Raw genomic sequence first — 11,348 nt, 5'->3', positions numbered from 1 at the left:
CCAACACATAAATAAAAAGTTTGTCATTTACAATGCCAATAGCTCTAACTTGTGCAAAGGCGAGACCGTTGCCTTGTAAATGCTTGTTTTTTCATCCCACTCACAGCCCTGCCCTACGGTCTTTTATGATCAGGCCGTTTTCTGGCCTCGTTATGGTGCTGTAAGAATGGGTGCACAGTATATGTATTCACCAATGTTAAACAGGTAAGCGAGAGATGCTTTTTTTTTAATAGAAAGACATTAATTCAATTTGTCGTTTAACTTTTAGCCCAGTGGAGCAAGTTTTGAGCTGGAGGAATCTCAAGTAACAGCCCTTTTGTTGAAAAAAAAATGAAAGTCTATCACCTAAATCGAAAGTCGTGGCAAAAATGCGTTTACTTTCTTGGAAAAACGGGGCACGTTTGCAGTTAACACGTTCAATGCGTCCAAAATATTATGTGGGCTGGTCTTGTTTCAGACATCTTTTTAAGGGCAGTCGTCCTTGTTTTCGGGGGCGGGGCCTCAGAGACAGTATGCAAGTCAGTCAATTTTACTTCTGAGTTAGCAAAGAAGCGCATTGTTGTGGTGTTTTTTCGTTTTTGGGATTAAAAAAGGAAAGTATGTCTGTGAGCGAGGAGAGGTACTCTAAATCTGAGACGTTGGAGCTGCGTCGGAAACTCATTGGGTAGGTAATATTATCTTGTCCCCAATATTATTGCATATATAGCCCCCTCCTGTGTTCCGCCCTGTGCTGACCAGACACTTAATGCACAAGAATTTTCCACTGCCTTTTATGACTTCATGGATCGGTAATGATTAGCATGTGAGGGGGAAAGTAGAGAGCAAACAGTGATAGCTTAAGAGCTCATTCAAGTATAAAGTTGTTTAAAGTCCTTTCGTGTAGCGCTTTATTTTAAAGTGGCACATTAACCACAGATACTCAAAATGCAACACACAAGAAAACGGTTGCCTTTGCTTCTCGTTTATTTCCGAACCTCGCCTCATCCATTGCTTTCTTATTAACTTTTCTCTCGGCATAGAAGACTCTTGTATGAAGGGATATGTTTGTATGGCTCGTGAAATGAATGCACAAGTTGGTTGAGTACATGGAACAATTATAGTTTTGTACTTCTCAAAAAAGTGCCCCCTGCTTTGTGGGCAAGAAATAGTCCCTGGGGCAGAGCAATAACTGTAAATAGAAACATACCCCCTGCAATTCATCTATAAACTTGCATCTCCTATAACCAAGTATTTCTTTAATATTTTGATTTGTTTTCACACCATTATACATATAATGCAATTCAAAAATGAAGAAATACTTGGTTATAGGAGATCCCTTTTTGCTTTGTATCCCGTATATATATATATATATATATATACACACGTTGTACATTTGGTTAGAGATGCATGTAAATGAGTTGCCGGGGGATATGTTTATGTTTACGATTATAGTTACAGTTTGTATCATAGCTTGAACCAGTACCTAATTAAGATGTTCCCATTTTTGTAAAAAAAAAAAAGGTGTTTCTTCCTGAGACTTTTCAAACTGTTTATGTAGCGCCAGAGTTCAAGTTGAAGCAAAATTCAACCTTCTTAGGTTTGAAGCTCCGACGATAAATTAAAGGTGCCACCAACACTAAATCCTTGGGTCCTATATGTTTTCTTTAATCCTTCCCCAAAGCAGTTTTTATTGAGTGAGGAGTTTGGGGCGAACTTCTCCCTTGTGTCCCAATCTAGTGCGCACCCCGTGGCCCGGCTGTCTGGTTGTGAAAATTGGTACAAATCAGGCTATGACATTTTAAATAGTTTCAGTTCAAATAGTGGTAATTGTATTAGTTTAAAATCAAGTACAAAATGTACAGTGTCAACACAATAAACATGGCAAAAATAGCAAAATAGAATTCATGTTCATTATATTTGGATCATGTTGGACACAGTGGAAATGTAAGCCTAAACGTTCCAAAATAACTGCAGAAAGCTACGCTGAATTTACCGAAACACAAATGTATTTTCTTTATCTAGCGATCTTCGTGGCCACAAAGGCAACTCCTTTAGATTCTGTTGCTGTAAATACATTTACAGGCGGACCATAGTCTTTTGCATGAACCCCTCACACCCAGTGGACTAGGTAGTCAGATCTCACTGCCACGTGGAGTGTAAATATGTTTTTATCCCCAGGTGATGAGCACATTTATCGATCTCTCGCTGCCATGTTTCCATTCAGTCCAACGCATCTTAATGCCCGTAAAATTCTGTTCCAACCTTTCAAACAGGGGTCACTTTAAGCATGAATGTAACGAGCTAGTGACTATCCATTGGTGCTCTGGAAACTATTTTAAACTCATTTACATTATCACGGACACCATCTAGTCCCAGTCATCCATGTCTCTGCTCTGTCTCACCAAGGCCAGATAGATAAAAGGAAGTTTAGGAGGAAAAAGGGCGACTAAAAGGCTTGTTAGGCCAGTGTGCCCTCACCCACACCTCTCATAGTGCAGAAACTTGGTCCACAACGCCATATCTTACCTAGGAGTGAGGGAACGCTTGGGCCGAGGCAAGCGCACAGAGCCTGAGAGACACTGTCATTATGGCTACCACTCATACTTAAAGAAGGATCCGGGCTTTGAGCATGCCCCACGTTATAGATGGACAAGCCCATTCCCAGCACCTAGTTCATCATACAGGCGAAACCTAAATAGTTTCCTAGATGATGTAATTGTACTTTAAAAAAAATGCTTACTACCAAAGTCTAAAAGTGTGAAGCACAGTACTGTTACTATTGCCTAACTCGTTGTTACTTATTTCATCAACCTTAGAACTGTGGAAACCTAATTTGGCCACAATGAGGTTTGGACTTCCAACCTTCAGGTTGCTTGCAGATTTCCACAATATGTTAATTAATAAATCTGCTGGCCAATTGTATCTAGTGTTAAGATAGTTTGGTGTGTAAACGCACACTACAGAGATATGGGTATAGTCAGAAAGCCATCATCTATCAACCACCAATGTAAAGACTATATTTATAATATAAGTAGCAATGATGTTTGAGAATACTAGGCATGCAAGGAAGAGGGCATGAAGGGATTAAAATATAAATACATTAGAGCAGGCTGAAAGTAGAACCCTAGTAGAATCTCTATAATTTATATAGTTCACTGAATATACCCCACCTATCTTCATGCAAACGTCTTTGATTGTTATGGGATGAGTTATTCTTTCATTTCTGGACAAGCTTTCTATACCCATAATCCATTTTTATTCTTAGAGCAAATAATTACCAGTGGCTGAGATTAATTTGAGCATTCCATCCATCACTTTTTATTATACTTAACTTTAGTGTGTCGTCCTAAGTGGGATGGGTATGCCTAGACGTGAGTCCCGTGCACAGTGTCACTGGAACCTAGCTGTACCCCGCCGATGAGGCCTTCATTAGGGCGAAACTGGTCCTGGGTTGCTTGTGTTCCCTGTTCAGGGAGGACCTGGCTTGGCAGTTTGGGCTAGACTGTTCACATTGAAGCAGAGTCAAGATTGAATTGCATATAGCTGTGTTCAAACTGAATAACGATGGATTGGGACACTGCCCGAGTAATTACCAGTGGCTGAGATTAATTCAAGCATTCAATTTTTTTATACTCTGATATGCAAGTAGGAATCCTCCCAGAGGAGGAAAGCCAGCCCCCTACCCCAGGCACATTTGCAACCCAGGCAGGCAGAAAAATGAGGTAGTCAAGAGGCAGGGCTGGCTTCAGGGCAGTGCGTCTGGTGCGCCTTCCCTGGGCCCTGACATGTGGAGGGGGGCACTATGTTTAGCATTATCTTATGATTGGAGAGATGAGGGTCACTTTTGCAGGTGGAAGGGAGAGAATCCGAGGAGGCGGTCATGGAACATAGGGGCGCCAAAAGTTTAAAACCTCTTCCTGACCAGCCCAGTTCAAGTGGTAAAAGCAGCAACGCGGCTCCTGGTCTTCAGTGCCTGGGCCCTATGAGCCAGTTAAAAATCAATTGACAGTCTGAGCCTGGTCCTGGGACCCTCCTCACCTCTACAACCAGTGGTTTTCACTGAATCAACCTGCAAGTGACCAGTTGTCACTAGTGTTTTTCCCCAATGACTTCAACGTTTAAGTTTTGCAAGAGTGAGGTGCAATGATTTGTTTTTACTTTAAAAATCCATACCTCCGGTTATACTTATCAGATTTTGTTCGTTTTGGTGTCTAAATTTATATAAAAACCTGCTTTGTTGTGGGCGTGGATAGCAGCCAAAGAACATGGCCGCAACCTAGAGAGGCGCCGAGCTCCCGATAAAGGGCCCAGTCTATCTGGCTAATTATCCGCGACCCATTCTGCCCGTAAGAGTACAGAGATGCGGCGGAAAGTGCCCGGTATCGTATGATACCAGTTTTGCTGCTGTGCGACATTCCCTGAGACAGTGGCGGAGTGCGGCGTCCTGGGGCCTACACGCAGACGGCAGCCAGGATCTAAAGTTTGAGGAGTGCCCGGTGGCGGTGGCCTGGAGGTCGGATCGGGGAGGAGCGGAAGTTACGGTTGTTGGAGCGCTTCCCTCCCCCCTCCGAGATACAGTGAGTGGCGGCGCCCGACTGCACAGCCCTGCGGCAGGAGGCAGGGTTTGGTGATATCCCCGCTACGCGGCCATAATATATTCCCTGTGACGGCCGGAGCGAGGGCAGGCAAGAATCCCCTGCCGCCATTTTCGGAATGCCCGCTGCCACTTGCTGTGGAGGGGCCTCATATTCACTGAGGACCGTGCTGAGGCACCACGTGCTTTGTGGGTGGGCTGCCTCTCACTCGCGAACTATATTTATTTAATTATCTCGGGCTGCCTTTGACGCTGCTCTGAATGTCTGCCCCCGGGGGCTGCCCTGCCAGCATATGCCATTCTGGGAAGGAAAGTCCCACGCTCTGTCTGTCCAAGGGGCATGAGCCACAGTGAAACTTTGGTTCTCTGGACCTGTTGTCTGCGCAGCAGCTACCCCACCTATACTCAGGGCACGCACAACGCTCATATCCTGCGCAGTAGTGGGGAACGGCGGGGGACCTAACCCCTTTGCTTTGCCATCCATGAGAGACACGCTCTTGGTGGCATACAGTTCCTGAAAGTCTTTGTGCAACCCTGAGGATTGGGGAACTGGATTAACCGGCTGGCCGTGGCGGCATAGTGGTCTGTCCAGCGGACGGCAACAATCTTCCACGTGGATCCATCACTTCTGCGGCTGCCATGAGCAACAGAAACGCGAAAGGGACTAATCAGGCGAAGCTGGATACATTTGAGTTTACAAAGTCGCAAGGCGATGCGCAGGACAAAGACGTCCCAACATCGGCTGGAGCGACGGGTGGAGTTACGCAGGAGGTGACCCTACAAGACATCATGACCACCCTGAATAAGGTGGACTCACACATTGGGACTCTCGCAGTTGAACTTGCCCTGATCCTCGCTGACTTTAATAAAATCTCCACTAAGGTGTCGGATCCTGCAGTCCGCCCGAAAAGCCCCTCTGATCCGGATAGACAATGCCACCATCACGATTTTTCCAGACTACAACGCAGCGTCATGAAACAGCGCAGAGGATTCCTAGGCATGAAGAAGGCTCTCCGGGAGCGTGAAATAAAGTACTCCATGTGGTTTCCCGCCAAATTGAGAGTGAAAGCTAAAGGAAAGGCGTGGTTCTGCAAGACTGGCTGGATGGCTGGCGAAAGGCCACACGATCAGGCCGTACTGGACACCGCGATGCACGATGTAACGACCAGCTGGCAGACATGGAACAAGAGTGAGCACAAGTTCTCGAAAGAGTGCAAGATGTTGGATGATGAATGGATCTGCAATGCCATGAAAGTGTCAAGGCCTCGCTTCCTCAGGACTCTTTCCTTTCTGGTATCGTTGTACTGTTTCATGCAAAGATGTAAAAATGCAGACACTTTACATTGCTCCTGATCAGGTACTACTTTTGGATATAAAATGTGGGTGTGGCCTGCCAAGATGATATCAAGGGGCACTTATGAAGGTTGTCTTCCTCTGGTTCTAATTGATGTAACTCGAAAGGGACACTGGGTCTCTGCAGTTCTCGGAGTGGGGGGCTCTAGGGGGGCGGAGGTTGTTTTCTCTTACCCCCTTCGTTGAAGAACTGGGAAAGGGTATTAAGCACTCTGCTTTGTTGGGGTGGCGGGTATTTTATAAATCTGTCGAGCAGGGAGGTAGGGAGGAGGGTGGGAGGGGAAGGGTGGTTATTGAGAGTTGTTTCATGTTTCGCTGTTTTTATGAACAGGGCAATGATCATCGAAATGTATACCTGTTACCGTTTTTTGGGCATACTGCATTGGCATTTGTTTGACACACTACACTACTTATGGCAGTAGGGACAATGTCGACACACTCTGGAGTTGGTTCTGGTGACCCCCCGACGTCCCCGGTGACTCCGTTGTCATTACTTAGCTGGAATGTACATGGTCTGGGCGATAAGATAAAAAGGGGGTTGGTGTTGCAGTATCTAAGGCGAAATGCGCCAGCAGTGGCCTCATTGCAGGAGACACACCTGGTGGGTTCGGCGTGTAGAGCTATGGATCGCTGGGGATACAAAATGGTGGTACATTCAGAGTTTTCCTCAGGCTCCAGGGGCGTGGGCATATTAGTGCGTAAACAGTTCCCACTGATTGTACAACACACTGGGATGGATGACCAGGGACGGTTTGCAGCCATATCATGTCAGTGGGAAGGGAGGCGTTTTAATATTGTATCGGTGTACATTCCCCCCACCCTCCAGGCTGTGACCTTCCCGGCGCTTAGCGCATTTCTATTGAGTCTACCGGAATGGGAGCTGCTTTTAGGGGGCGATTTTAACACAGTATTAGATGGCACTAGGGACTGCTACCCCCCAGGACAGATGTAGAAGGCGGTTCCCGTATGAAGGGATTTATTGACGCCCTGGGTCTCACGGATGCATGGAGGTATAGACATCCCAACACACAACACTATACTTTCTAATCAGGGGTGCACAACAGCCTCTCCCGTATAGACTACTTCCTACTCTCCGCTGACAGCCTGCCCCATTTAGGAAAACAAAATCCCGCGCACACAGATTCAGTACAAACAAGTAGAGTGTTACTATATGTAAGTTACAGAAACAAAAGTCCAACGTTGATTCTTTGAATTTTGATGTGTAGCTCCTTTTATTAGATCGAAACACCCATGGTAATTGACAGCCAGCCGACACGTGTTTCGTTATAGGTCTATACAATCATAGACACTATAACTCTTCAGGGCTCAATTGCTGGATCTTTGTCTGTTAGGGCCCTAGTCCGGTGATAATTCCAACCCGGCAGGGTAACCTATTAGTTAGTCGAAGACGATATATTGGTTCCGTAAATTTCAAATCACAAGGTACATAGAAGACGCCAGATTTCAGCACAATTGTGCCATCCGCAAAACGTAGTCTTAGAGAAAGTCTTTATTCCCGATTCACCACATGGGTACGTGTGGTATCCAAGTTCTGGGTAGAATCACCCTCGTTGTAAACGGCGTCCCCGACCCGGAAGTAACCAATTTGACAGACACTGAGATTCGTCCCCGTGGCATTTCAGACCACTCACTTGTCTCTCTGACCTACGAGATGCACATTAAGGCGAGAAAGCGAATCTTCCCTATCTCTCCGGGTTGCTTACAAGTCTCCAAGATACGTTAAGATATTGCTACAGTCACAAAACATTACTTCCAAGAAAATGTGTCCTCTGTACAATCCCCTAGTATTTTGTGGGAGGCATATAAAACTCTGGTAAGGGGTCAGGCTATCGCCTCCATAGCAGGCCATAGACATTTAGCGCGGGGCGAGTTAGATGCCTTAGAAACTGACCTGGCTGAGGTTCATGCTTGCCATGCGGAGAATCCTTCCCCGGCGACGGCGCAAGCCTTACACCTTAAACAATGCGCGCTTAAAGAACACCGACTTGAACTGGTTAAACTGCAGTTACAAGCTACTCGGCACACGGTATACGAAGTTGGGGACAAGGCAGTCAAGCTTCTAGCATGGAAAGAGCACAGAGAATGATAGCGCAGCTGCGTACTCCGTCTGGTGAAATAGTGACCACCCCGGGGGACATAGGGACGCATTGGCCGGGTATTTTCAACCGGTATATACTTCCGGTTCACGCTTGACGACAGAAGAGGCGCAGACCTACATCAAAGATATCAAAATGCCTGCTCTGTCAGTTGAAGCGGCTCTCTCACTGGAAGCCGACTTCACGATTGAGGAACTACAGACTGCCATCCATTCCCTGCAGTCAGGAAAAGCTGTGGGACCCAATGGAATACCCATTGAGCTTTATAAACGAACATCTGATCTAACTGCCCCACATCTCCTGAAAATGAGCGGGGGAGCTGCCACGCGATCAACGAATGGCTACCATAGTGACGGTACCGAAGCCTGGTAAACCCCCGGACGATTGTTCCTCATACCGGCCAATATCTTTGCTCAACGCTGAAGCTAAGATTCTTGCTAAACTGATTGCCATACGCCTGACCCCACACCTTGAGACCCTGATTCACCCTGACCAGTCCGATTTCATGCCCAATAGGAGCACTGCACTTAACCTTAGAAGAGTACAGGCAGTGCTAGCGCGCATGCCATGTCTTCAAGAACCTGCAATTATCCTCTCCCTTGATGCTCAAATGGCATTCGACATGGTGGAATGGTCTTATTTATTTGCGGACCTCCGACATCTAGGCTTCGGCCCCAAATTCTGTGCATGGGTGCACTTGTTATACTCGCACCCTCTGGCACACGTGGTGGCGAATGGGCATATCTCCAGAGACTTTCCACTGGGGCGAGGCACGCGCCAGGGCTGTCCGCTGTCCCCATTGCTGTTCGCACTGGCACTGGAACCATTGGCAGCTTGGATTCGATGGGACCCTATGATTTGGGGACTTAATTGGACAGCAACCTGGGAAGACCGCATCTCCTTGTTTGCGGATGATGTGCTCTTATACCTGACTTCCCCCAGACGCTCTATTTTAGTACTTTTGAACAATTGTGAAATCTTTGGTTGGGCATCAGGGTATACCATCAATTGGTCCAAATCGGTTTCTTCATCCTGCGAGGCCAGCCCCCACTGCCCTCGGCGGACTGCCCACTCAAAATCACAAGGGACTCTTTTAAATATTTGGGTATTTGGGTGACACCCAGGTCGGAGGAATTTCTCCTAAAAAATCTGATGCCCCCCCTTGAGCGGTTTCGGCGAGATGTGGAACACTGGCATGGCCTGCCGTTGACCCTCCTGGGCAAGGCAGCCCTTTTTAAAATGATGACGCTCCCACGGTTTTTATATGTATTAGAGAATGCCCCGTTTCCCGGTCCACTAAAATATTTTAAGAAGATAGAGGCGGTTGTCTCTGGCCTGGGGAAGCAAACCGGTGCGCATAGCACGGGAAAAGCTGATTTGGGGTTGGTACGACAACGGAATAGCCCTTCTGGATATTTAGTTATATTATTGGGCAGCCCAATTGAAAATAATTAATCAATGGTTACACACGCCTCAGACGTAACCAGCGTTCCAGGCAGAAAGACAGGAGCTGGGAGAAGCAGGAATTCTCTCCACACTATATGATAAGGGTAGATCTTCCTTCCTCGTAGGACCGATGGCGCACACAATTGGCATATGGTACACGGCGCAGGTTCGTCTCAAATGCAAAGATACTATCACTCAAATGACTCCACTCTGGTCGGCACGAAAGCTGGGAAGACTTCGAAACAGCAAGGGATTCCGGGCATGGGACCTGATAGGTATCTACACGGTGGGGGATTCATGGAAGAAGGGTGCAATGGTACCATTTGAACAGCTTAGGACCCAATATGAGCTAGCGCCCACCGAGAGGTTTCGGTACATACAGATCAGTCATGCACTAGGCTCGGTTCTCCCGCCCGGCACCGATATACCGGAGGCCACCCCTTTTTGAAGGCAGACTCCTTACTGAGCACATGCCCAAAAAGGCGACCTCATTCACTTAACGTAAACTAATTAATAACATGCTTGACCCGACACTTACACTTAAGCGCAATTGGTCCACTGACTTGGGTGAGAACGACGATGCGGATTGGCAGACGGCGCTGTCATCCCCACGGGAAGTAGCCATATGTTCGAGACTCCGATTAGTGCCGCTAAAGATACGTCATCGCGTGCACTACACCAGGGTTACCCTACACACCATAGGAAGGGCCACACACTATTTTTGCCTGAGAGACTGCGGGGAGGTGGGAACCTTTTTTCACACAATATGGCAATGCCCCCAGATTGCAGCATATTGGGCCAGAGTCATGCGAACATTGTCACAGGTGGTAGAGTTGTTGGTTGTCCCGGAACCGAAGTGTTGTCTACTGAACTTATGGGAGCCGAATGATCTTTCTCACTCTGCTCAGGACTGGGTTACGCTGGGTGCAATGTTTGCCAAACGTAATATTGCCAGAAACTGAGGGTCTGGGGAGGTACCAACGCTTAGAGACTGGTGCAAGGATTTAGATGCGGCTATGATGGCGGAAAGAGTGGTATACACGCACTGTGGATGCCCCCGAAAATGGGAAAAAATATGGGGTGCCTGGAACAAATTCAGAGGCTTTCTGTGTGAACCACCCATGCAGGACGGGGATAATGAGTCAGAGTGAGGGGTGGGAAGCGGTGGCGGGTTCCCGAAAAATGCCAACAAGGATAATTATGCTACATCAGGTTTTATCGATGTGTGTGATGTCACTGACGTCTGTTATAATCCATAATGCTCAATGTGAATGCCATTTGATTGTAATTTGCCTTGCTTATGTTTTAAATAAAAACAAATTAAAAAAAACTGCTTTATTTCTATAAATTGATGTTGCATTTCTTTTGAGTCTTTGCAGTTACTTATCTCCATGTTGGTATTCTGAAATGCTCAACACATGTTCCTCTAGTTAAGTGTAACTGCCCTGTTCCGTGCTACCAGGACTGAGCTATGGATTTATTAGTGTGAATCCAAAGGAGCTATTTGGGGTAACGTGAGACTATTGCATAGTAAAGCCTAACCAACCTCACTGCATAATACTCCACTTTCCTACACCGGCAAGCACTGACCAAAGAGAAGCAAGGAAATGAGTGACGATAAAGCCTGGTAATGGTAAGTGGGGCTCAAAACTCCTTTTTACATTTTTTTTCAAGTCAGCAAAGTGTCTCACAGCCGACCGAGCATGCGATGTCTCAAGCAAGATCTAAAAAGAGTACCTTCATTCTACCAGTGGAAGCGCCTCAAATTAGAACACCCTGACCCCAAAATTCTCCTGGGTGGGGCAAACACGAGAATAGAGAGGAACATTTATCACCTTAAAATTAACACTGCCATTGAG

At 46.7% G+C, this 11,348-nt stretch overlaps 1 protein-coding gene across 2 annotated transcripts in view; it reads left to right on the top strand.

The window, feature by feature from the left end:
• Window positions 1-480: 480 nt before the first annotated feature.
• LOC144769250 (5-phosphohydroxy-L-lysine phospho-lyase-like) overlaps window positions 481-11,348 on the top strand; it is a 479,590-nt gene continuing 468,722 nt past the window's right edge. For both annotated transcript variants that reach the window (XM_078653309.1, XM_078653310.1), the window contains exon 1: window positions 481-664. In XM_078653309.1, the coding sequence (XP_078509435.1) occupies window positions 600-664 (65 nt within the window). In that variant the 5' untranslated portion in view covers window positions 481-599. The remainder of the gene's footprint in view (window positions 665-11,348) is intronic.

Source organism: Lissotriton helveticus, chromosome 7, assembly GCF_964261635.1.
Source record: "Lissotriton helveticus chromosome 7, aLisHel1.1, whole genome shotgun sequence".
Taxonomy (NCBI): Eukaryota; Metazoa; Chordata; class Amphibia; order Caudata; family Salamandridae; genus Lissotriton; species Lissotriton helveticus.
Note: the sequence above shows the minus strand (reverse complement) of the source record. Positions and strands in the feature narration are given on the sequence as shown.